General features: G+C 45.8%; 1 protein-coding gene across 2 annotated transcripts in view; it reads left to right on the top strand.

The window, feature by feature from the left end:
• Positions 1-23975, top strand: part of LOC118775457 (dystrophin-related protein 2-like) — a 33414-nt gene extending 9439 nt beyond the window's left edge. Inside the window, exons 3-22 of one of the 2 annotated variants that reach the window (XM_036525392.1) lie at positions 790-910; positions 1274-1542; positions 2364-2510; positions 3861-3939; positions 4416-4476; positions 5352-5413; positions 5863-5937; positions 6687-6888; positions 8139-8224; positions 10144-10301; positions 11689-11855; positions 12317-12428; positions 13407-13543; positions 13939-14004; positions 16140-16205; positions 17023-17166; positions 18582-18819; positions 19803-19917; positions 20294-20462; positions 21408-23975. In XM_036525392.1, the coding sequence (XP_036381285.1) occupies positions 790-910; positions 1274-1542; positions 2364-2510; positions 3861-3939; positions 4416-4476; positions 5352-5413; positions 5863-5937; positions 6687-6888; positions 8139-8224; positions 10144-10301; positions 11689-11855; positions 12317-12428; positions 13407-13543; positions 13939-14004; positions 16140-16205; positions 17023-17166; positions 18582-18819; positions 19803-19917; positions 20294-20421 (2433 nt within the window). In that variant the 3' untranslated portion in view covers positions 20422-20462; positions 21408-23975. The remainder of the gene's footprint in view (positions 1-789; positions 911-1273; positions 1543-2363; positions 2511-3860; positions 3940-4415; positions 4477-5351; positions 5414-5862; positions 5938-6686; positions 6889-8138; positions 8225-10143; positions 10302-11688; positions 11856-12316; positions 12429-13406; positions 13544-13938; positions 14005-16139; positions 16206-17022; positions 17167-18581; positions 18820-19802; positions 19918-20293; positions 20463-21407) is intronic. The other variant, XM_036525391.1, reaches the window with a different exon arrangement.
• Positions 23976-26160: the final 2185 nt, after the last annotated feature.

The raw sequence follows: 26160 nt of genomic DNA, 5'->3' as shown, positions 1-26160 counted from the left end.
TTCTGAATGGAAAACGACAGCTCTCAGTCCCATGGGTTGAAGACCAGGGAACAGCCAAGTACTCGGGGAATCACACCTAGTTCTAAGTTTCATATCTTAAAATAACTTAACTTACAGCATGTATCTTCAATCAATGCTGAGTGGGTACATATAGATGCTGAAGTATATCATGTTGAGGCCATGGGCCTCAGTGCTCCGTGTATGTATAATATTTTGCGTCTGAGTTCTGCTGAAGCAGATATAGGTGTATGTACTTCATGCCAAGGCTGTACTGTGTGTAGTTCTTAATGCTGAATATGACTATTTGCCTCACATCACATATTGATGGCAGAGGTCGGTAATTCAGCATACCTGTACTGTGCCCATGGCTTATGCTGGGACATAGAATGTGGTACAGTTGCTTCATGCTGCATGATCATTCTCAAGATCTGTCACCTATAAGAGTGTGTAAATATCGGGTAGAAAGGCGTACGCTTTTTCCCCTATTGCATTTATGAATGGAGATGTCTACATTGAACGTGTGTGCTAGGCCAGCGACACAAATTCTTTTTTTTTGTTCCAAATATGGTTCAAAGTTCTCCACATTTGATATTCTTTTGTCATAGTTATCATATATATTTGATATTAAAAAACCGCATGCACTACCAATGTTCACACTGCCATTAGTACCTACAGGGTCAGTTTGCAAATGGTGATTATTAATGGCGTACTAAAAAGGTGAATGCTGGTGCGGTGTGCGGTATGTGGGCCTCAGAGCTGAGCTCCCTGATGTCGTCTCCTCCTCTGCAGGCATTTGTGGAGGACGTGAGGTCCAGGGGTCCCTTCATCTACTCTGTGCTGGAGTCTGCGCAGGCCTTTCTGTCCCAGCACCCCTTCACTGAGGCTGAGGAGACGCTCTGCGATGGCAAAGGTCTGCCCCCAAACCCCACCCCTCCCCCCTTACTCCTGAATACAAACTTGCAGGCTGTGTCGAGATCATCTGATGGCTAAAATTCACATACAAGCCCACACAGCATGAAAACCATACAGCCTTCCTTTTTTAAAAAGCAGCATGTAGGTCTAGAGATTGATTTCTTTGTTTGGAGAAAAAGCAACACAAAAAGCCATTGAAAGAGTAATAATGATTAAAATAAACAGCTGAAGTAATATAGCTGACACTCTGGGTGAATCTAGTGTAGTGGCTGTAGACCGTTTCTGCTCATCAAGCTCGCTGCTGGACTACATCCAGAACAAACACTGGCTGATCAGCCATCCCTAACCCCCACGCCTGCAGATGTGTCGCCGCGGAAACGGATGCAGAATGTCAGCCGCTCGGTGTGGAAGCAGGCCAACGTGGCCAGCGACCTGTGGGAGAAGCTGACGGCGCGCTGCGTGGACCGCCACCGGCACATGGAGCGCACACTGGAGCGGCTGCTGGAGGCGCAGGCCACCATGGGCGAACTGGGCGTGGCGCTGGAGCAGTCTGAGGGCGTGAGGGACGCCTGGGAGCCCGTCGGGGACCTCTTCATCGACTCGCTGCAGGACCACATCGACGCCACGAAGGTGCCCCCCCAAAGTGCCTGCTGCAGCCTCAAACAAATAGTGTCTCTGACCCGCTCCGGCTGTGATTTTACTCAGACACCTGTTTAATATTGGCCTACTTACAGTAGCTGTGTGCTGCAGCAGCCGTCTTATTATAAGCGGAAGGCAGGCCTTCCCAAAGCATTAAGCGACATGAGCTAATTGCTTCATCGATGATTCACTTATCCAGACTAATCAAAGTGCTTTGGTGGTTGCGATTCGGTCAATTATTAATGAAATGGTTAGCTTAAATCTTTTAGTGCTTCGAAACACTCTGCTTTAACTTAGCATCAGGGACCTGATTCAGGGAACCTCTAATGAAATACACAAAAACTTTCCTTTTTCTAAATTGGAGCTGACAAATGTAATAACAAAGACAACTTTTCTCTTGTCATGCAAGGCTGGCTCTGTCTGTGATTATTACTGGGGTAGATCTTCTGGGTTGGCCTGTTACACACCAGATATCTCATGGGAGTTACTAAACATAATAAGCTTGTTGTTATCCCCACCAACACACTAAACAGTGAACTTCCACCTAGCCGCCTTGTAAATCCGGGACAGTGCTACTGGCCTCTCGGTCAGACAGAGGCCTCATGTTTATGTGATGAGCCTGCATAGTGGGTTCATTTGGGAATCGCTGTACTCGGTACCATGGAACATCCTTAGGATCATTAGTACTGTTTTGTCTGCCGCGTTGTTGAAGCGATAGCACCAAGACCACGTCCGCCCCCTCCCGGGTGCCCCCACAGTGGTTGGGTTGTAATTAGTTACTATTTCCACCCCCCCCCCCCCCCCCCAACCAGCTGTTCAAGGAGGAGCTGAGCCAGGTGAGAGAGGGCATGAAGCACGTCAATGACCTCGCGCACCAGCTGGCCATCTCCAACGTTCACCTGTCCGTGGAGAACGCGCGGTCCCTGGAGCACCTCAACAGCAGGTGGAGGCTGCTGCAGGTAACCACCCCCGCTTCCCTGCCGTGGTTCAGGGTCACCGTGCAGATCTTTCCTCACGACTATGCACTGCGCACACGCTGACCTTGCTTCCTGTCATGTGTGGAGCCGAGAGCGGGATTGCTCGTGCTTGGCGGGGGGGTTGGGGGGGGCGGGGGGGATGGGGGGGTTGTTGGGGCGTTTGCTTGGGTGATGGTGTATCGTGTTGACTGGTGAATCGGAGCATGCTGGGGAAAATTCCCTAGAGCCCGTGGGGCATAGATGAAGTCAGCGGCGTGTTTGACAGGCACCCCCACCCCTCTTCATTCTGCCTCGGGTGCTTCTCGTCTGTGGAGCTCATTAGCCATTCAGCCTGATGCGCTCAAGGCTGGAAGAGGAAGTGAGCTCACCTGGTGAAGCTGGGACAAGTAAATCTTTCCCTGTCTTTCCCTCTTTGTCAGTTGCTTTCCATTCTAATATCTTTGCATTCTGTCTTTCCTTGGCTGAAAAATGTGTTGAATGCAACATTAATGATACAAGTAATATGAATTAACACTATGTGGGCCGAAGTGGCACGAGTGCAGTGCATTTCGTAGCAAAAGACAGACTTCCTGTAATATTTTTGACTTGAAAAATTTATTCTGATTGGTAAGCATCACACTGTGTTATGTAGCAAAGGGTATTCTGCAGTGCATGGTAGCTGCCAAGTGCAACTTTCTAACGTGTGGCACGCAAGTCCTCTGGAATCTCCCAAACCCCAGAATACACAAATACACAAGCAAAGAGCATGTAAACAGATTACAGCGCACAACTGCAGTATATGGCAAGACAGTGTTCTCTGTCATGCTCATTTCATCTTACAGTAGCCTCTACATAACCTGAAATGCCTCAAAAAAAGAAACATCTGTGTTGGAGAACTGGCTGGCCTTGGCTCTGTAGTCAGGTGTTCTGACATTGTCTGCTGTTAATTTACACAGCAAATCCAGTACCCTGTAAGTACACCCAGATTAGTCAGCCTAAATCCCCACGGGCCTAGTACAGAGGGAAAACACACACACACACACACACACGCACACACACACACACACACACACACACACACACACACACAATATCAAATTATGGAGGGGAAACGCTTTGTGTTCTAAAATCCCTTTTACTGAGGTCTGAAAAACTGTTGCCCTCCCCCACAAGTACGTTTATTTCAGCTTGGATGGCTGTCTTCTTATGAAGGGAATGAAATATTTGTTTTCCTGTTTACTGTTCAAAGAGGGAAAAGGCTTTTTTCCAGTCTCCTTTATTGCTGACACCTGGATGTCCTGTCACCAGCTGCCTCTTTGAATTGCCCAAGTTCACACTTGTTTGTTTCTGCAGGGCTCCATTGAAGAGAGGCTGAAGCAGCTTCAGGATGCCCACAGAGACTTCGGACCTGGGTCACAGCACTTCCTGTCCAGTAAGATTGCTTCTTCCATTTAAGTCTTCGCAGCTGGTCGTAACATGAGCGTGGAGGGTTGGATGATGTTTTTGTACATCTCAGTCTGCAGTTTCTCAGTGCAGCTAGGAAACCTTTTATGACTGACAGCGAGATGATGTCAATTGGAAGTGAGTATGCATGCGACCCACGCTACCCATGGATAACAAATCATGTTTGCTATCCATGAGGATTGCATTATTGATTTCGTAACATTAAGTATTTTTCCAGGATCATCCATGATCATTATGAACTGAAGACTTGTTAAGGGTTCTGCAGAAGATTTATGCCAAATTAGCTCCACCTACTGTATGGTTTCCTCTGGTGTCAGCCAAACTGCCAGTCACATGGTCCTATCTACTGTGGGGATATCTGGCTTTCCAAGATGGCTTTCTTTGATATTGTAATCACATGGGTTTATCTAACAAGTTCATCTTTGTCTCACCCTTTTGCTGCAGGTTCTGTGCAGATTCCATGGGAACGTGCTGTGTCCCCCAACAAAGTGCCATACTACATTAAGTAAGTCCAGGAGTAAAAAGGGCTGATAGCAGTTGACCAGGTTCATGCCCTGAAGAGGGGCCATGATTCTGTGGGGTTGCGATTCCTCTTGATTCCAGAAATTTGCCTCCATTTTCTTTCATTTGGGAATGCAACGAAACGTCACACAATCTGCCGCTGGCCCGAGTGGAACGAGGGGGGGTCACGGCCGGGGTAATTGGAAAGTAAGCTTGTTTGGTCGTCCCTGTTGAAACCTGTCCCCCAGATTAAGCTCTATTTTCTCACCAGCTGAGACGTTTATAGATCCAGTAGACCTGAGTAAGCGCATTGATACTAAGAGTTCTAAATTGCATGTCTGGAGTGGTATCGAACTCTCTCTCTCCCTGGGCATTTAGCTTTCAGCTCCATCAATACCCAGTCCGCTCGCTCACTCCACAGCGGTGGGCTCGGGGCATTAATCTGGACGTTCTTTTTTGTCTCCGTTTTGTACGTTCCATGACCCGACATATTTATTTTGTTAATCACCCTTTGCGACCGGTCTCTGATTTAATTTCCTCTCCTCCATGTTATTTCTCATCCTTTTTCGGGATACGTGTGCTCACCGGCGGAGGGTCCCTCAGACTGCACGAGTCGATGAGCGCTCTCAGTCGGGGGGGGGGTGATCGCCTGAATTGCTCCCGGGCTCCGGCAGGCTTCCCGCCAGGAGTCTGTTTGTTTATTCCTCCTCCTGCATCTTCTTCTGTAAAAAAGCCTTTTGTGTGTCCGCCACATCATGGCCTGTACAGTCAGAGCACATGTTTCCATGGCGATCTTAATCCCTGATGTGCGCTTTCCGTGTCTGATCTGTGGAGACTTTATTCTCTTTATTTTTCCTCTTTCTCTCTCTCTCCTTTTAGCCATCAGGCTCAGACAACCTGCTGGGACCACCCGAAGATGACAGAGCTGTACCAGGCACTGGGTGAGACAATTATCTCCCTCCTGACAGTCACTTGGAGTCCCGTTTGTCTCACCTTGTACCTCGCTCAGTTACTTCGCTCAGACACCCTGGAGAGAGCGACACGACTCCCATTAACCCAGAGGTTCAATTGGTGTGAACATAATTGATTGTGATTGAACTGGCATTTGGATTTTGTATTAATCTAATCTGACTTGGGTTGTCTGAACAGTGATGCTATCGGCGCGCTAACACGCTCTGATAAAGCTGTCCTAATGACTCATATGATGCCGATCAGTTTAACATGTTCATAATGAGTCAGGGCGAGGGCGCCTTGGTCACGTGGGCAGTCACTTCCAATACTCTTGGGGGAAACAGATGCATGTACAGTGTATGCCTTACTCCTCCCCCCCTTTCTGTTCTTTCCTCCCTCTTCTGTCTTCCCCCCCGCCCTGGCCCTGCCTGTGTCTCAGCCGATCTGAACAACATCAAGTTCTCCGCGTATCGGACGGCCATGAAGCTGAGGCGGCTGCAGAAGGCCTTGCGATGTAAGTGTGGGACTCGCTGGGCTTGTCTTGGCACCCCTCTGCATGTTGTTTTGCCTAGGGGCCACCATATTAGCGATCTGGGAACAGAGGCTGGCTCTGAGATCAAGATTGCAGTCGTCCTGCAGGTTTTTTGGAGGCTTTAAATGAACCAACCACAGGAATGCCTTGAGGACATGGTCATTTGGACAAATGAAGTCCAATGATTGGTCCCAGTAAGTAATTAAGGGTGAAATAAAAGTCTGCCCTCCTCATCCCTGGGGGTCCCGTCCTGGCTCTTTTCTGCCACTGTATCTGCCCCTGGAAACACTCCATCACCAGTGGCTGCCAGTGCCGGCTCCCTTCCTGCTCTTTGTTCTCACTGTCCCCCGGAGACAGCCTTCTGCGTGCACCAGAACGAGGGTGGAACGAGTTGAACATGAGCTCTCTTGCCCCTCCTCTCTGGCGCTTGGGCCGGGCTTGTTAGTATAACCTATAACCGTGTGGCTGCCGTAACTGCAGACCTGTCTCTCTCCTGGCGCTGATGATTGAATGGGGCTGTTTCAGTAAAGCGATGGCAACACTGTAAACACAGTTCCCCAGCCGCCCCCCCCCCCACCACCCACTCTCTCCATCTATCATTATCTCATTAAATCAAGATATGGAGAGAGAACAGCGACTGTACGCGCCGTGGAACGGACCAGAATAGAACAGATGAATAGGTTATTTTTTTTTCGCTCTGCCTCTCGTTATGTCTGTCTGCGTGGGCGCAGTGGACATGCTGACCCTGGGCAGCCTGACGGACGTGTTCCGGGAGCAGGAGCTGCAGCACGGTGAACGTGCCATGGACGTGGTGGAGGTGATCCGGGCGCTGACTAGCCTGTATGAGCGGCTGGAGGAGGAGCGCGGAGTGCTGGTCAACATCCCGCTCTGCGTGGATATGTGCCTCAACTGGCTGCTCAATGTGTACGACAGGTAGGTCACCCATCCGACATTGTCCTTGGTGTCCCCCATCGTGTGCCTCCCAGACCTCAGACCCCCACGTCTCCTGTCACACACAACGCGTCACTTAGTGCTGAGAGCAGGGATCTCATCTCACGCAGATCAAGAAGAAGTGGGCACCAGTCCAATCAGGGCCAATTAACGGCACAGAGGCCTCTCCAGTTTGATTGTCGAATGGTTCACCTCACACTACGCCTTGTGCTTTGATTGAAATTTGGTGGCTCAATTATGGTAGAAAAAAACAACTGCGCGAAAGAATTTCTTTCTATTCTGCTTTAAGTTCGTCTTAATTGCGGTTTGTGGCTGTGAGCTACCTGCTGCTAATGAGAGTTTCATATCTATATTTTCCCCATCAGTTTGGGTAATTGCTTTTTTCTTTTTTTTTTTTTTTTTTTTTTTTAAAAATACTTGCTCTGAATAAGAATGAGGCCTGGGCAGGGCAGGGCAGCCATAATCTTATGCTATAAGTAAGATGCATCCTTTCACAATGAAGATGAGCGATTTGCCCTTGCAGCAGAAAACAAGCTTCTTGGCCCTGGCTTGATTATGCAGTATGTGGTAAGACTGAGAGCTGTACCATTTGATCTTCTTCAATGGTATGAGCTGGTGGGGGTTTGAGGAAAACACGGTACCATGTGTGTCCTGCTTGAGCAGGTTCCGTTCTTTCCTCATTCTAATCAACAGGAGCTGGTGGTGGGATGAGTCAAATCCGCTTTATTCCACTCAGCTGTGGTGCTCAAATCGATCCACACTCAGTGGGAGGAGCTACCCGGTCACTGGCTTTACATCACATCACTGTGCTTTGGTCTGTTCTGTGATGGTAGCAGCATACCTGTGCTCACATTTAACCCTTCTGCTGTGGGTCACAACCGAGAGGTTGTTGCTTGATTAGACTAGCAGCTGTTTTTCTCATCCATTTTCATGAGACCGTTAGCCACCTAGTGGTTGAGGTCCGGATTGTACAGTAATATTTAGGCATGGTATTCAGGCTATGATCAAACAAAACTCACATGAAGATTGTGTACGCAAACAATAATATGCATTCTAAAAAGTATAGACATGGATGATACCTTGCATTGTATTTGGTTGTTGTCATCTTATGTGTACACACATTTGAGTATGTAGTCGGTTAGTGATATTGTGCAGTGTTCTTGTCTGTTGCCCTCGTTCTTGATGTAGTGAGGTTCACTATGCCTCCATGTGTTTCTGCTCTCTCCCTCTAGTGGCCGGAATGGGAAGGTGCGGGTCCTGTCCTTCAAGACTGGTCTGGTGTGCCTGTGCAATGTTGATGTGCAGGAGAAATATAAATGTGAGTCTGTGAGATCTGAGCAGCTCTCACTGTTCATGTAATGAAGTCCTCAAACATCAGCCATTGTGCAAAACAAAGTAATCTTCTTTGATGGCTGTGTTATGCAAGGCCATGCCCTTACCATGAGATGAAATTTTGTTATAAGCTGTTTCTTTAAGACACAAAGTGCTGTTCAGTAGTGTTCAGTTTTTGGAGGCCTTCTGTTCTTCTCCTCCTGTGCTCTGGTGAACTTTGCTGTTCCCATTTTCCTTTTTGATTTTTCATTTACCAGTGATTTTTATAGGCTCCCTGGTAAAAGAGGACCATTTTAGCATGCCTTTATGACTGGCTTTGTGAGTGAACGCTGTGGGGCAGTGGTGGTGATGGTGGTAGGGGCAGGGGGGTGACATGTCTGCATGTTTTATAGAGACGCTTCTGTCCGCACAGTAGGGGGATGGGATAATTTACAGGAGGCTCATGGAGTCAATGGCAAACATGTTTACTACTGGCTGGCTGAGATGGACCATTAAAGTCCAAGGCACCGGGTTTTTTGATGGCTGTGTCCTATGTATTACATTCTTATCTGTGAATAGAATATGAAGGACTCAAGTAGCACAGCTGCGGCTTTGGGGTTTAGGTCCAAGATTAGCTTGGTCTCGTCGGACAGAAAAGCACTATTGGGATTCACATTGTCAGCAGTTTATCTGTCCATCAGGGCATACTTATAAGGTTCAGCTACATAAACACCATGAAGCTGATACTGAAGCAATGCATGTATTGATACTCATTTGGAGAGTTGTAGGGTGGAAACAGACAGGAAGATACCACAGAAACAGTCTGGTATTAAATAGCATTATCTGCTTGTTTGATGGCTTTTTTTATGACCGGGAACAGGAAGGTTTATTGAATTATCGACCCATGAGGCACACATTCAACATAACCTCTATTGACAGACATGGTCATGAGATGATCAAAGCAAGATCTGAATGAAGTGCATCTTGACAAGGTTCGAAATGGTACTATCAGAGAGAGAAAGCAGGACTGCTTTCCACCATGTGACTACCCCTCCAGGGAGAAGAGTGTCTCAGTCTTCACTGTCAGCCTCAATCTTCTCACTGTCAGGAGAGAGGCAAGGATTGTCTCTATGGAGGCAAGGGCCTTTTCAAAGTTGTCTCTCCAGATCTGAACAGCCATTTCATTCGTTTTTAGCAGGCTAGGCAACAAGGTCTGCAATCTGCCAATAAGTAAAGTTAAATTAATTGAATTTATTTAGGAATTCTGTTGTGTAATTACTTTGTTCTGTGAACTTACTCCCTTTCAGCAGTTAAATCATCAAACAGTTCTGCAAGCCATATGTCTGGGTTAGGGTGTAACCATGAGCGTGTGTGGTTGTGTGTGTGTGTGTTTTTGTGGCTGCATGTGTATGGTTGTTTTTGTCTGCATGTGTGGTTATATGGCTGTATGTAAATGGTTGCATGTGTGTGACTGTATGTGGGTGTGTGGCTGTGGCTGTATGTGTGTGCGTGCATGTGCATTTGAGTATGGTTGCATGTGTGTGGTTGTGTCTGTGTGCATGTGTGGTTGCATGTGTGGGGCTGGCTGTATGTGCATGGTTTTGCACATGTATGTGTATGTATATATGTGTGGTGGGGTGTTTGTGTGGCTGTATGTGTGTGGTTTTATGTGTGTGTGTGTGTGTGTGTGTGTGTGGCTGTATGTGTGTGGTTTTGTGTGTGTGTGTGTGTGTGTGTGTGCGTGTCTGTGTGCTTGTGTGTATGCTTGTGTGTGTGGTTGTGTGTGTGTGTGTGTGTGTGTGTGTGTGTGTGTGTATGTGTTTGTGTATATGGCTGTATATGTGTGGATTTGTGTGTGTGTGTGTGTGTGTGTGGCTGTATGTGTGTGTGTGTGTGTGTGTCTGTGTGGTCCGGTGTGCATGTCAGATCTGTTCCGGCAGGTGTCAGGCCCTGGTGGGCTGACAGACCAGCGCCACCTCAGCCTCCTGCTGCACGAAGCCGTCCAGATCCCGCGGCAGCTGGGCGAGGTGGCGGCCTTCGGGGGCAGCAACGTGGAGCCCAGCGTCCGCAGCTGCTTCCGCATGGTGAGCTGCGCCGCCACACCCTGCCATCGTCTGTCACGGCCTGTCAATGATCATATTCCAATTATCATATCACTTCCAGTGCATATGTTGAATCATTTTGAATTCCTGTGCACGTTTTGATCATGTTTTTTGAGGCCCTGAGCACTACTAGGGTTAAACCATGGGCAAAGTCTGAATCTAACTGCATAATGTCAAAGATGAGTGTGTGAAAGTTTATGCTTTGCTACAATTCGTAATTACTGAAATGTCCAACAGTCAGAGCAATCTACCACAGAGTTAGGCCCATTAACTGGAGCATTAACTGGAGGACTGTAGAGGATTTTTCAGCAGGCCTTTAGACATTTTAATAGGTGATTTATATTTTATGTCATTTCACAAGTTTCAGTGACACTGATTAGCACTAGCTGTGCACTAATGATAATTTTGGAGGAAGTCAAGATTTTAGTCCTATTTTTGATTCATGGAACCAGCCTTGTGACTTTAATAAGGGCTTTGGAAAAAGCATGATCCTTGATTAAACCCTTGCCTATTCAAGTCTTCCCCTCTGATGACAGTCACAGCTAATTAAAATCCATTCGTTTCAACATTTGCTCCATGTCAAGTGGTGTAATCCTGGAAGAGATATCAATTTTCTGCCAATCAGGAGCCCTTCAACCATCAGCTAATCACTGGCTGTGTTAAAATCAGCAAGCCGTCGAGCGATTACACGGTTTGTTGCTTTTTTTTGCTGGTGGGGACAAACTCGGCCACTGGGGTAGTTAAGTTGTCTGTTGCCCTGTCATTACACTCCTCTAAGGTGTTTAAGGTTTAGGCCGTTCACCAGGTGCTCCGCTGTTCAGACCTGGATCCCTGCCTGACAGTATTCTGTCAAAGGGGTAGGGCTGTGTTGGTAACCGGGCCACTGACACAGCCTCACTGTACACCCAGTCAAAGCGCAGCAGTGGTCCCAGGTTACTGTGAGTTTCTGCTGTGAGCCAGGTGGAGGAGACTGGCATTAACAGACGCTGCTGCTGCGCTCTAGTATGCCTCTACAACCCGTGGGGGTATGACATGTTAATTATGCTGTTTTCTTTTATGCAGAGGGAGGAGCCTGAGGGAATTCAGGCTTTAAATGCAATTTCCGCATGCGTTCAGTGAGCGCCGAGCCCGTTAATGTCTGCTGCCGTCCCCCGTGGACCTTTCATTAACTCGTTCCTGTCCCCTGTCATCCTTTCGCTGAAAGACAACATGGATCCGGGGGTCTTTGCAACTGACCTCCTGGATGCACCTTCTCTGATCTCTAACACCCCTACTCTTGCTCCCCATCTCTCCATGAGTCATGACTTCCTCTCTAGCTGTTTCTCTCACCCCCTTTCTCTATCTGGCTGACACCCCCCCATGGCTGTAGGCCCCAGGAAAGCTGGCTATCGAGGTGTCCCACTTCCTGGAGTGGATGAGCCTGGAGCCGCAGTCACTGGTGTGGCTGCCTGTGCTGCACCGTGTAGCCGCGGCCGAGTCCGCCAAGCACCAGGCCAAGTGCTCTGTCTGCAAGCAGTGTCCAATCAGGGGCTTCAGGTGAGGCAGGCGACCCCTGCATAAAGGAAAGGGGCTCCAACAGGCATATTAGCATGGAGCACAGGACCCTGCAAATGAAGTGTATTTGGCTAAGCATGGGGCTTAGTCTGAGTCTGTTTTTTAGTTTATTGTGTGATGCTTAGTGAGTGTGTTATTTTGAATTGTGTGTGTGGTGTGTGTGGTCGGTCTAAGGGTGTTGTTTTTTTAATGAGAATGTGGTTTTGACTGATCTTGTGGTTTTGTATGAGCATGCGGTGTTGAATGAGTGTCAGTTGTTTTGGTTGAGAATATGGTTTTGAATGAGATGTGGGCCTATAATGGTTTTGACTGGGCATGTGGTTTTGAATGAGCGTGGGAATATGACTGATCCAGCGGTTTTGAATGAGTGTGCAATCATGACTGTGCGGATTACAAGTGGGTGGTTTTGACCAAGGGTGTTCTCTCTCCCTCTCTCTCCCCAGGTATCGCAGCCTCAAGCAGTTTAATGTAGACATCTGCCAGACCTGCTTCCTGACAGGGCGGACCTCCAAGGGAAAGAAGCTGCACTATCCGATCATGGAGTACTATACCCCGGTATGGTGCCCTGCTCTGCTCACACCAACAGAGATCTGGAGCCCAGGCTGACTACTGCTGCCTCATTGGCGGTCAAGTAAACCTGGTCAGAATACAGACAAATGACTGTCTCAGAACATTATTATTTATTGTGATGGTGTAGATGTCAGAACCAAGTTGTGGCTGGATAACGAGTTGTAATGTGTTGCTCCAGTGTAAGAAAGGTGGGGCTGTTAATCTAGGGCATGCGGGGCATACCTATAGTTTCCACAATTAACTGACTTTTACTACTGTAGTACTGAAGTGTAGGTCATAATTATGGGTACTGCTGATAGAATTTTTGATGAGGACCCCACCATGGCAGGGGGAAAGCATAGATATGCATATGATTTCAAAGTTCTTTGTGATTACGGCATGCTAAATGCACAAACTCAGTCACTCTATGCTCCCATATAATTAAAGGGAGAATAGTGAAATAGTGAAGGTTCTCCGAATATCCTTTCTTTTCTCTCTGTGTCAGATGGGACTTGAACTTGTAATTGTATTGGCTAGTGCCATTCTCAGTCTCTGAAGCCTGCAATAATTTTTGTGCCTGTAGTTTTCCCCAAGAACAAGTCTAGCAAAGACTTGCTGAAAACGATTTTTTCCCTCATTATTTTGACTGTTGTTTTTTTGCTTTGGAGGAAATGGAATTGAAACACGGGGAAACTTTCTTGCTTTCTGGTGCATGAGATTTACCACAGCAATGTGTTAAAATCTCAGAACTGACAGAACAGAATAGCAGAACTTCAAGGACACACAGAAGGACCTGGGACAATTTAATAGCATTAAGTCATTTCCCGCTGGGAATGCATATTCTTATCTAGTTCCCATGGATGGGAGTTCATCTGTCATTTTGTTGTGGGGGGGGGGGGGGGGGTGATAAAAACTTTGCGGCCTGTGAGATGTTCTTTTGGAGCAGCTGAGGAGTCTCGCTCTTTGTTTTCCTCATCCCGGCAGACCACCTCGGGGGAGAAGATGCGAGACTTTGCCAAGACACTGAAAAACAAGTTCCGGTCCAAGCAGTACTTCAGCAAGCACCCTCAGAGGGGCTACCTGCCAGTGCAGTCAGTGCTGGGGGCTGAAAGCGCAGACACGTAAGTCAGACCCTCACGACCAAATGCAGAGGCACAGGCCCACAGCAAAAGTGAAACCTTAACTGGAACTGGAAGGGATTTCAACAAGCAAATCAATTGTCATCTCAACAAATGAAGTAGAACAAGCCAGGCCTGGATATGTTGAAATGGTTCTGACGCATTCAGGTTTTCTGACGTTCATAGTGGATGGCAGTAGACTTCTCTGGAGTGACTCCTTGAGATAGAGAGTTGTGTAATGGGGCTATGGGGAGAGGGGGTGCAGTGGTGGTGGGGGGGGGGGTGGTTGGCTGACAAATGTAAGTGGAGGAGTCCCCACGAGGGAGCTGTGGAACTCTTCTTTGTAACGGCTTGTCAGCTCCACGATTGACGTTCACGTCTCTGTGTGTCCCCGCCAGCCCTGGCTCCTCTCCCAAGCTTCCCCACGCGGACACCCACTCCAGGATTGAGCACTTCGCCAGCAGGTAGGACTCGGGGCCGTTCGCTCCAGTCAGACACGTTCCTCCCGCGGGAATTCGTGAGTGACATTTAATTTGAATCAGTGCCCGCGGATGAAGCCCTGCTTCCGGAGGGGAAAGGAGTGGGACAGAGAGTCAAGGGCCTGCTCTCTGATGTGGCGCTAATGAGGATCGGTGCATGCTGGGAGGGCGCGAGGCCCAGCAGGCCAGATTGATTTCCACGGGGTCAGCAGGGTTCACCCGGCGCTGTGCACACCAGTGCCCTTCCGTGGGGCTGCGGGCTGACCAGGCCCCTCTGATGTTCCAGCACAAATGACCCTGTAATTACGGCAGGGACTGCTGTAGCATTTCAGGAGCCAACTTTGCTTGCACAATTAGCCATGCTTGACTACAGCAGAAGTCAGAGGTCACTGTTTGTTTTGTGTTTCTCCTTCCACACAAACAGTGAAATTAAGGCATTTAATCTCGCTCTTCCTGTCTCCATCCTTCAGGTTTTTTTTGCTGCATGTATTAATTGTTTCCTTTCCAAAATAAATTCTGCATATACATTCACCGTTAATTAGAAGATTGTATTGGCACAACCCTCTGGCTCCAGATAGTTTATTTCTTGGCAGTGCCAGAAATAAGTGTCTGCCAGTGCTTTTTACAAAAAACGAATAAGCAAAAAAAAAAAAAGTCAGAAGCAGTGAAGCAGATTTGCCAAACTGAGCAGAAAAATCCACTTTGTCTTTGTTTTTCTGTCATCTGGGACTTGAAATAAGTTCCGATTTCTGATTTCACTGGTTTAATAAGGTAATCACTCTCCTTGTATGTCGTTGTTATATCATCTACTCAGCGTGTCTGAAGGCAGAGCCGAGCTTTGAGTACAGAGCACAGCTCGGCTGTAAACACTCTGGGAAGACGAATGGAAGAAAAGGCATATTTGTCTAGTCAACGCCGTCCCTCAATGAGATCTTGAGCTTTTTCTAAATTGAGAAAGACAACTCTTTTATGACTCAGACAGTCAGCTCTACTCCGAGGCTTATTTAAATGGTTCTTATGCAGTTTATCACACAAATTTCAAGCTCTACAAAAGCATGAGAAATAAGAAGTTTTGCCACTTACGTTTGTTTTCCTCATCAATGTCATGATTAGCTTCTGAGTGCTAATAGAACTCTAAATTGCTTTCAAATCTTGAATGTCAACCCCGCAGAAATGCTATTTCAGAAACTCTGTGGCATGTCACCGGGGGGGAGTCTATCAATTAGCTCCCCAGAAGGGAAATGCATTTTTACAGCTAAGAGTGTTTTTCCTTAATTCTGTAATGACTCTGGATCCCTGAAGGCTAAGTCTGATTTTTCATGTTTTCAGTTTCCTCTTAAAGGAAGGATTTGCGCTGAGGTGATTGAGAGTGAAGCACAGTCTCTTTTATCGTTGAGAAATATGTAGTACTGTGAGGATCTGAGGCGCTCTTTACGTTCTCACTTTTGTATGTGGATTTGCATCGTGACATGGAAATGGTTTCCAGGTTTTTTTTTTGAGTGGGAAAGAGTTGTAAACCTGCTGTATTTAACTTCTGACATATGACACATGACACATGACCACTGGTAGCTGTTGGTTATGTGAATAGACTCAAGCCATCGTATAAGGTCCAGAAGCTCTTGCCAATAATATAAACACTAATGCATCTTTTGGCTACATAGCACAGAATACAGATGTTAAGATTGTATCAGGAATGAGGAGGTATGTGGATTCAGTGGGATTTTGGGGGATTTGCAGTTCTTTCCGAGGAGCATTGTGGCAGGGGCTCCATCCTTACCCTGTAGTCCTGGACCTCTTAGATAAAGGCACCGGTGATTGAATTGAGCAGTGTCTGACTAAGAGAAGGCCCTGAGTGTTTAGGAGGATAGTGCTATCAGTGCCAGCTGAGTGCAGTGGTTGGTGGGAGGTACGTGGGAGAGCAGGAGATGCAGTATTGATTTCCTATCAGCCTCTTTATCATCGCTGACCTCCCTCCCCATCTCTGGTCCTCCAGTGGTGTGAGAGTTTAGTGGAGTTTTTTGCAGTCAATCACAAAGCCTAAGACCACAAAAGCCACTTAGCACCTTTCTTCAATGTACCCTGAGTGTGTTTCATCTGTCTAACTGTCTGCTCCCTTCCAGACTGGCGGAGATGGAGAACCAGAACTGCTCCTTCTTCACTGACAGCCTTTCGCCTGATGAAAGCCTGTGAGTGTATCACCATCCCACACACCTTCCACTCAAAGTCATGGCCTTCAAGCAGGAGCCTGGCAGTGTGTGTGTGTGTTTGTGTGTGTGTGTTTGTGCGCAGGCGTGCATCTGTGGTTTTGTGTGTGTGTGTTGGTGTATGTGTGTTTGTGTGTTAGAATGATGATGCAAATGATGGCAGCAATGGTAGCACTTGTTACACATACAGTGTAACAGACTTTGACAGTGAAGAGTGCAGCAGCAGCAACAGACAGGGGCTTGTGCAGAAGACCAGCAGGGTAGCAGGTAGAATGGTGAGGGCGCGAGAGTGGGAGGATGAGCGTGAGAGGGGCTGCTTATTCAAGACGGCATCCGCCAAGTGACTGAGCCCTAACAAGAGTTAGATGTCAGCCAAGGTCTGCTGCCTGTCAAACTAGCTGCTAGTGAGCTGTCGTGTGCATAGGCCCTGCACTGAGGAAGATTGTTCGCAGCTTAAAAACCTCTCTATTAATTTATTGCATCCCTCCTGCTTGATCCACAGACATTACCGTTGGAGATATTGGCTTTGTGCCAATTTCCACTGTGCACTGTGCTGTATTTTGTTCCATAAAAGTGTTTAGCGATTCACTGTCTTAGGTGTACTGGTGTCAGTGTTGGTGTTGCTATGCTGTTAGTGTGACTGTAATTTTTGCTCTTTGTCTGCATGTTACGGATTGTGTTTGAATGTCAGTGTTTTTTCGGTGTCTGCTTGTTAGTGTTAGCGTTCTGTATCTCAGTGTCAGTGCTGCCGGTGCCAGTGTCACTCAGTATACTGTGTCTCTCCTCTGTGGGGGCTCAGAGATGAAGAGCAGTACCTCTTGCGTCACCCCAGTCCCGCCCTGGAGCAGGACTCCCTGACCAGCCAGCACATCCTGGGTAACATCAACTGTGAGGACAAGGACGAGCTGCAGAGGACGCTGGCCCGTCTGGAGAATGAGAACAGGTGAGGGGACACAAGCCCTCTGCTGACAGGCATGGTCATGCTGCCAAGGGCACCATAGGCAGATGGACCTATGGGCACTGAAGTTGTAAAAACAAAGGTGTTCAAGTGGGTTCATTACATTACATTACTGTCATTGAGCAGTTGCTATTATCCAGACTGACTTACATATTATAATTTTTATATGTTGTCCATTTATACAGCTGGATATTTACTGAGGCAGTTGTGGGTTATGTACCTTGCCAAAGGGTACAGCAGCAGTGGCCCAGCAGGGAATTAAACCAGCTACCTTTTGGTTACAAGCCCTGCACCTTACCACTATACTACATTCCCACACACTCAGCAATGCATACATTACATTACATATGTTCTTAAAGACTCTTTTCCAGAGAGACTTGAAATACTAGAGCTTACCATAATGGGATCATTTGTGCAGGTGGATATTACTGAAGCAAATCAGGTCAAACATCTTGTCCAAGGATTCACTGGCAATGGCTCAACGGGGAATTGAATGAACAACCTTCTGGTTGTAATCCCAGTTATTTCACTGCATTAGTCATTATGTTATTACATAATTGTCATTTTAGCAGGCACTCTTATCCAGAGCAACTTACATGGGTTAAAATTTTACATGTTATCCATTTATACAGTGGGATATTAACTGAGGCAATTCTGGGTTGCCCAAGGGTACAGCAGCAGTGCCCCATCAAGGAATCGAACCAGCAACCTTTTGGTTACGAGCCCTGCTCCTTACCACTATGTTACATGTCAATGAAGCCACTCAGTCATTCACTTTACTATGAAATATGAAGATTGTCTGAATTAAAGTTACTCTACGGAATACACTACAGTTTGTAAGCATTTCCATCCTTCCTTTCCAGCATTTTTAATGGTTCATTTTGTAAAATACATGATGCATTTACATGATTTCATACCTGAGGTGAATCCAGGAGTATAATATCTAGTATTCTTATTCATGTATCTTTCATGGTCTTCATTGTAACCCTGAGCTGTCAGTCCTAACATGTGCTGAATGATTCATTTCACTTCCATAGTGCTGTATGTGATTGATTGATTAATTAAGCAAATAATTAGCGAACTTACCTTGATGGATGACCTAATTATTTTTGGTGCCTTTGAATCATTGAAGTATATGATGAATGCCCGTGATATATATAGCACAGGTCCTTGTGAGTGCATATTGGTCTTATGAGGGAAAATCTCTATTGAACCATATTTCTGTATTCTTAAAATATTCAGAGTTGTAGAAATGGTATGCTGTAATGGACAAATGATAATGCATGCAAAGGTACTTCTCTTTGTCATAAATATCAAGGCACTATGAGGTTGCACATTGAAATCTAGGCTCCACCAGAAGCTCCACAACGAGAGAAAAAAAGGGAGTGTCTTTCTCTCAGGATCCTGCAGGGGGAGTATCGGCGGCTGAAATGGCAGCACGCAGAGGCGGCGGCCTCTCCCCAGCTGGCGGAGGGCACCCCTGGGTCTCCCACGGAACAGCAGGACGAGGAGCTCCTGGCGGAGGCCCGGGTCTTGAGGCAACACAAAACCCGGCTGGAGACTCGCATGCAGATCCTGGAGGACCACAACAAGCAGCTGGAGTCCCAGCTCCGCCGGCTGAGAGAGCTATTGCTGCAGGTGAGGGAGGGGGGAAAAACACTGGAGCGACACAAACAGTGGCAGGGAGACGAAGTGAAAGGACTTGGGGGAGGATTTATATAGACAGGAGCAATTGAAGTTCCAAATTAAGATTCAGAGGGAGAATTTTCATACAATCCCTAAGCAAGTAAGCAAACCTAGACAAACTGGTCCTATCCATGGCTATAAAAACCTCACTTATCACCTCCTTTCTACGTCAGCTGATCCCTCCTCCACCCCATCTCCTCCATTTCTTTTCCCTGATTATGATGTCCAATTGGGGGGGGTCAACAACCTCAGCCCATGGCCAGGTGTGACTCCTTCAAGCCAAATGTAAGCAATGCTATGCCTACATCAGTTGCAGTCTTTATGCTTTTATTGTGTGGGAATTCATAGCTACTGAGTAGGTAGATAGGGAGGATAGACATATACAGGGAACAATGTGTATAAAGGAGCAGAAGAATAGCAAAGAATGGCTGGATAGATTTAGAATCAAGGAGACCAGTTGCTGTAAAGAAAGGGAAGACAGAGGGGATTGAAAAGATAGGAATCAATATCTCAAGGTGTAAGAAGAGAAGTATTTAGTTTTTTTTTTCTTTTTAACACACGTCAAAGGACTCAAGGCCCTTCAACTATCACATTTTCACTGGATTTATTTGCAATTAGGCCAGTTCTTCCCATCTTAATTCTAGCTGTTACTTCTGTGCGTTCTGAGGCAGAAGGAGAACCTTTTTTTCTTTTCAGCGCCAGCTGCGGCTTTTCATTTCCTCAGAGAGAAGGTGAATTGAAAAAGGTGTGGAACGAGGATTGAGTCCCCTGCTAATCTGAACTGAAGTTTTGCAGGAAGCTGAAGTTTTATTTTGCTGAAGACTGTGTTTTTGTCTCCGCTTTGGTTGAATGTCATTAAAAATAAAGGTTTGAATGCGCCGTTCGTGGGTGGACCTAGAAAGAGGTTTCTGGAACAAAGTGTTTTTCCTTGTCAGCCCAAAGGGGACTCCGAGACTAACTCTGCGCCATCGTCAGTGTCCTCGCCTGTGTCTGGGAGTGGCCGCCAGGGAGAGCAGCTGAGCAGAACCACCCCAGAGACAGAGGCCACCGGTAACATGCATCAACATAAAAATCAACTAGAGTGAATGGGTAGGGAGTGGTGGGCCAGTGAGGGTCACAGTCACATTCCACGATGCACGGCACCTCTTTAATGGACGCAGAGCTACTCAGTGCCAAAACTGGTTGAGAAAGTTATTAAACCAGAGCGATGCAGCATGCTGTGTTGTTGCTGTACCTCCTCAGAGCAGACTGTAAATGTATGCCATTTATATCAGAAGGGATACAGGAAAGAGTCCTTGGCCCTCAGATACCTCATGCTGAGTGGTTGTGTGGGGGCTGTTTGGTGCAGTAATATTGAGAGGGGAACCATGGAGCGCAGGCCTCCTCGTGTGCTGAGATTTGGGTTTTGTGTCCCATGCATCCACAGAGGAGGACATCGAGCAGGAGCAGGAGGACACTGTGCTGCAGCTCCAGCAGGTGATTGAGCAGCTGAGGAACGTTTTCCCGTCCGAGGCCGGTGAGTCCAGACTGAAGTCAGAAGAGGACAGAAAGTGAGTTCGGATGAGAGTGACATCAGCGCCACTGAGATGGACAAGGTCTGAAGATTTATGGCTGCATCCCAATGTCCCAGCATTTTCGCCACTCTCTTAAAGTTGCAGCACAAACAGCTCACAAAGGAATCCCCTCTGTGACTCATTGTCATTGTAACTGGGATCAGATATGTTACTTGGCAAATGTAACCAGGGGTCTCATTTATAAAAAAGTTGCATAGAAACCATCCTACATTTGATCTAAGATCATTTCTGAAATGTGCGTCAATGTGTGATTCAGAGAAAATGAACGTACGCACAAAAAAACGTGCGTACGCCACTCTCCCAAATGTGAAATCTATAAATCACAGATGATCTTGAAATTGTGCGCAGTTGAATGGTTTTAGATCTCCACCTTGTAAACGCCCCCTAATTAATTTCATTAGCACATAAAGGAGCTCGCATCAGCTTGGCAAATGGTACCTGCTTATCAGCCATTCGTCATCATGCGCAAAGACGTCTGCCCGGTCTGTAAAAACTCGTTCCCTTCTTATTGCGCAGTTGGTGATATCTACGAGAAGTGCCAATGCTCCCATTATTCCTCTTGCAAACCACTGCATTATTCGACATTTTATAGCCTATAGATTGACCGAAATAAAATTCTGATTAAATACATTATTTTACTTGGAATTTATTTGAACTCAGTTCCCTTAGTTTCTCTCAGGGGATCATATTTACATCACAGCAAAGTTCAGATAACCCAGCGGTCATTGCAATCATCTTGCCCTGTATGTTTTCTACTGTAACACGATCATGATCATGTTTTGCACAAAATGGAGAAAGCTATTATTTATGTGGTGTAACTTATTGTTTTTTTCTTCATTGCCGTGAAACGTCTTTTTTCTATCTTGCAGTCTTAATAAATCACTATAGAAAGGAACATGCTGAAATATTCTTTTCCGGCAATAACTTTATGTAGATTGCTCTATCTCCTCTGTCTGTGGTCTCCAGGCGCGGCGTCACCCAAATAACCCTGGATGTGGTTTGGAGTTTGCAGCACTGCCCGTTTGGCTGGGTTCCAGCGGGCTGCCTTTCCCAAAGCGTTCCCCTGGCGGGACCCACCAGCAGGTCACGCACGGCTACACCCGATGAACGTCCAAGCCTGAAGCACCACGGAGCTTTTTTTTTTCTTTGCTAACTTCCAGGCAGCGCGCTAAGGACCTCATCTCACCCATGCAGACCCCTGTGCTAACCTGTTGTGTGTCAGCATATGAGGTCAAGCTTCACCGGTGCAGCACAAACACCTTCCAGATAGGGCTTTAACAACGCAAGGGAGTAGGGCCTGTGCGTGTCGGAGCTGCAGGAAAGCCGGCCTGCATGCCCGGTCACCTTCCCGCGTTCGTTGGTAATGTGTTTACGTAACTCTTTCCGCTGACTTTCAGAACTCCACTGCCACTTAAGGCCCACTTAACGCACCCCCCTCCCGGCCCAATAGGTCCGCTTTGGAGGGTTTCGTTCACAGAATTAAAATACACCCCCTCCTTCTTCCTCGCATACACATGCACACATACACACAGTAGGGATAGTTACCCCAGGTTTCTGGCTTGCTTTCTAGTCTGGCCTTCACATGGGATGTGGGGGCTTGAAGGAAGAGGCAGTCAGAGGTCAGGTAACACATTTTTGACAGAGCACACTTAATATGCCTTAAACTCTGCTGAAATTCCTCAGACAAAAGTGGTGTGTTTTGCTGCAGTGAAGTTTGATAAAGTGGGGCTTCTCCCATAGTCTCAATGACACTAATTTGTTCTGTTTTGTTTTTTAAATTATAATTGTATGTTGAAGACCAGGCTTTCCATTTCCCTTCCCATCAATTAGAAAGTGAGGCAATCTAGAGTATGAAATGTATGTCACTCATGGTGAGGTGGAAGTTTTGGTGAAAGGTGTCAGTCAGGTGTTGGTCAGTGGTGATTAAAAGGGCATGGTTATCAATTAATGGCAAGGACATTAGGGGAGCCATGTTATTGTTGACAAGGGAACAGATTGGATATTAGAGGCAGAACAGAGTAATAGGGGACACCAATGGGAAAGGACCCATTCCTACTTACTGGTTTTTGTGTAAGTGTTCCTGTGGTGTGTTTGTGGATGGTGCCTCAGCTAGCTACAGTCAAAAGGCCTGTAACGTTGTAAAAGACTTCATAATTCTTATTTAGTAACAGAGGATCACACAAAGTTTACGGCGTATTTTGTAACACTTGCAAGGAGGAATCTACTTTCTGTTTGAATTTCCACTCAGTTTCAGAACGCAAATTGAGGTTTGTATCTCTTCTTCCCTTGGCTACCCTTTGGGCACAGAGTTCACATCTGACTATATTGGCTGCTTGTTTCAATACGGTTGCTTGGAAACTGTCCCCATGCACTCCATGATGCTGGTCAGAGGCTTGCATGGAGGAGTAGAATTAATTAATTGAGGAGTTGCCAAATTACCATATGGGAAGAACACTTGAGAATTAGTTGTGTCTCTGTGCCAGCTAACACCCCTGTTAATTACCATAAATATTCTTGAAAATCTAAAACTGTTACTTTCACAAGGAGAAGAGGTGTTATATTCATTCAGTGCCGAAGAAGTAGAACATGCCTTTAAAATCACTCACAAAACATATTTAATTTTTAGCCATTTATTGTTGACATTAACCCAATTTCATACGTTTAATATCTCAGTATTATTTGTCATATCATACATGTGAAGTCCTGACACCTTACAATGGCCATACTCGAAGCAGTTCAATTTATTTCTGCTTAAATAAGCTTTTCAACACAAACAGATTCCATACGGTTTGGAGTTTTAGAGTCATTGAGTCTTCAGTTCATTAAAACTGTTATTCACGCTGGGCGAGCTACTTATACAGAGAACGCCTTCATCATAAAACTGTCATCAGCATTCTTGAGGGCTTAGCATTCCACATGAAAAGCATCCCAACATTGCGCGGTATTTAATCCCTGTCCAGATCCACCCACGCCATCACTTTATAACACCTTTCTTGTCTGTATGAGATTAGAATGGAAATCCTCAGCCTCTGCTGTGTTGCAGAGGGAGAACCCATATTTGTCACACTAAACAGGACACTAAAAGAGTTGTGACAAACTGCACATATAATATATACAGGCTACAGAAAATTAGGATCCTCATATATATGAACAGATTTTTTTTTCATTTCATCTGAATCCCTGTGGATCACGAGATGTTGTTGCCCTCCCTGTCTTATATTAAGGAAGAACAATGGTTACAGGAGAAGGAAGATATTGGGAGACATTGCCAAGAGTGTATTTGCAATATTTAGCTGGTCCATCCTCAAATGATCATGCAGATAATTGGAAGCTGCGGGCCCACAAGATGTGGCCAGTTCCAAAGTGTGATCCTCCCGCTGCCTGCAAACTAATTTGTTTCATGGAAATTACTGAGGCAATTATCCATTTATATGGATAAATGGATAGTGTATTTACAACAGATATGGCTACTACCATTGGATATTATAGCCTTGCTTTCTTTTTTTCCACTTAAAAGGAAATCTACTTCAACAGACCCACTGCATAGCTTTTTGCCCTATAACTTGTAATGTCTTTTATTTCAGAAATTTTGTCATGTCACAATTTGAAAGTATATTGGTTTGCCTGATTAAGGTTTTTTATTAATCATTTAAATACTTACTTCTTGTTTATATTTTTCTTTTTTGTTTTGTATAAACATGACTGTGAAAGGCAGGCTTTTTAAAATGAATGGGTTACTGGCTGCTTTCTACTCATATTGTGTACATAAATAAATTTGTACTTGTTATATGCAGCAACTGGGTGTCTCAAGTGCTTGAAACCAGTACCTTTCTGCAACACAGTATAGCTTGAATGAAGCTGAGAGCAGTTACATAAACATGCTTTTGATGTGCCTGTCCTTGCTTGTTTCTTTCTGACATCAGGGTTGAATTCAGATGGCTTTAGTTTCAATCTTCATGTTAGATTTTGTCTGTTTCATGGACAGTTTCTTGCTTGAATGCAAAAACACACAACCATTTTCAGTTGTCTGCTCAACTTGCGGACTTCATTGGTTACATAAATCTGTGATTCACAATATTTTTTTTATTGTGGCCTGCCCCCTTATTGTGATCTGGGTTGTCTCAAGTATGTGCCCCATCCACCAGAAGAACAGAAATGCTAAAGCTGCTTCAATATAGTCTACTAACATTGACCTGACTAGACATTATCAAAGCCATTGTAACACTGCAGAAACTTAATCACATTGCAGTGACTAAGCTTTGATCCAGATTGAGTCTGTTCTTGTGGACTGTGTTGATTGGGGTCATTGCTGAAGATTATGCTTCACATTAGCAGGTACATCCAAATGGTGGCAGCTGATCTGAAGCACATTTCCCCATGTTGGACTATTTCTTCCACTAGAGCTGTGAAAGTGTGGAGCCAGACAATTTCCCATGCCATGGTCTTTTGTTACAGGTCTTGTTACAGTCCAGTATATGATAGCTGGTTCAGGTATTAGTGATAATCTCCTGTTCCCGTTCAAAGATGTTCTAGGACCTCCAGAGATGTCTTTAGATCTCTTCAGTCCACGGCAATAACTGTTGTGAGGGACCAGTCCACACAGGTTCACATGACAAGGTTTGTACTGCATGCGCTGTTGTTTAAATTTTTCTCATTCATCTCAGATTTTGCAATGCCAAGAAACAAAGCATCAAGCTGTAGGACACAACTAAAACACATCCCCTTTCTTTCCCAGAATTCTGCTGTTTTCATAAAAACCTCACAGTTTATTGTTTATATTCAGGATGTTGATGACAGGATAGGCAAGCCTCATGAGCTGCTCACTGTTTTCAAACACAGTGACAGGAGAGAATGAATGTTCAGGCAGGAAGCTGTGCACCTCAATTTTCAGCTTGCAGTTCAAATAGTCTTTGCAGTATATATACAATACAGTCCCCTCATTGTAAAGCACCATCTCCTAGTAATAAGATCCTGTGCTTTTGCATAGTTTGGGAAACAGGTGAACATGAAAAGCGTGGACTTGATGAACTTGATTAATTAATTTGCACCATTTATAACTGTGAGGCTCAGCACTCATCTTCTTAGCAGCGAATGTCTGTCTGTGTATTGCAGTGTGTCCTCTCTTTTTTTATTTCTGAGGAAGCCTAAGAGTCTGATCGCATGGTTTGTGCTGCATCAAATTAGGAAACAGGTTTCAACTCTTACCATGTTCAGAGAAAAAGCCGTTAATAACATCAAGGAAGTTCTCCTGGGTTGCTCTTCCCTTTAAACTTTTGCTGGACAGTATATGCTTACTAATGATGATCATTTCTCTGTATCAATCAATGCAATTAGCTGCGCATCCTCACTGGTGTCTGTAGATACGTGAAGCTGGAAGACAAATGTATTCACGCTTTCATTTTCTGTTCAGATTGGGCAACAATGTGATAAGCCATATCATTGATCCTGTGACCAATGGTGTCATGAGGATTGCCTTGAGTGTATTATCTGTTTTTTTTTATCTAGCCATGTCTCTGCAAGCACGGCTGTAGCCAAAAGAATTCTACTGTCAGTGGATTTTTGGACATATCTACAAGTAACAAGACTGCTTATGAGGCCTTAAGTGTGGTAGTGGAAGCTTTTTGTGTTGTCAGATGACATGTACTGGATTGGGAATGCATTCTTTAAAAAAAAAAACCTCTGATGGACCTCTCATGGATGTTCGGTAATAAGATGCAGT

The sequence above is a fragment of the Megalops cyprinoides genome, chromosome 3, assembly GCF_013368585.1.
Source record: "Megalops cyprinoides isolate fMegCyp1 chromosome 3, fMegCyp1.pri, whole genome shotgun sequence".
In the NCBI taxonomy this organism is placed as follows: domain Eukaryota; kingdom Metazoa; phylum Chordata; class Actinopteri; order Elopiformes; family Megalopidae; genus Megalops; species Megalops cyprinoides.
This window is presented reverse-complemented; position numbering and strand designations above follow the sequence as displayed.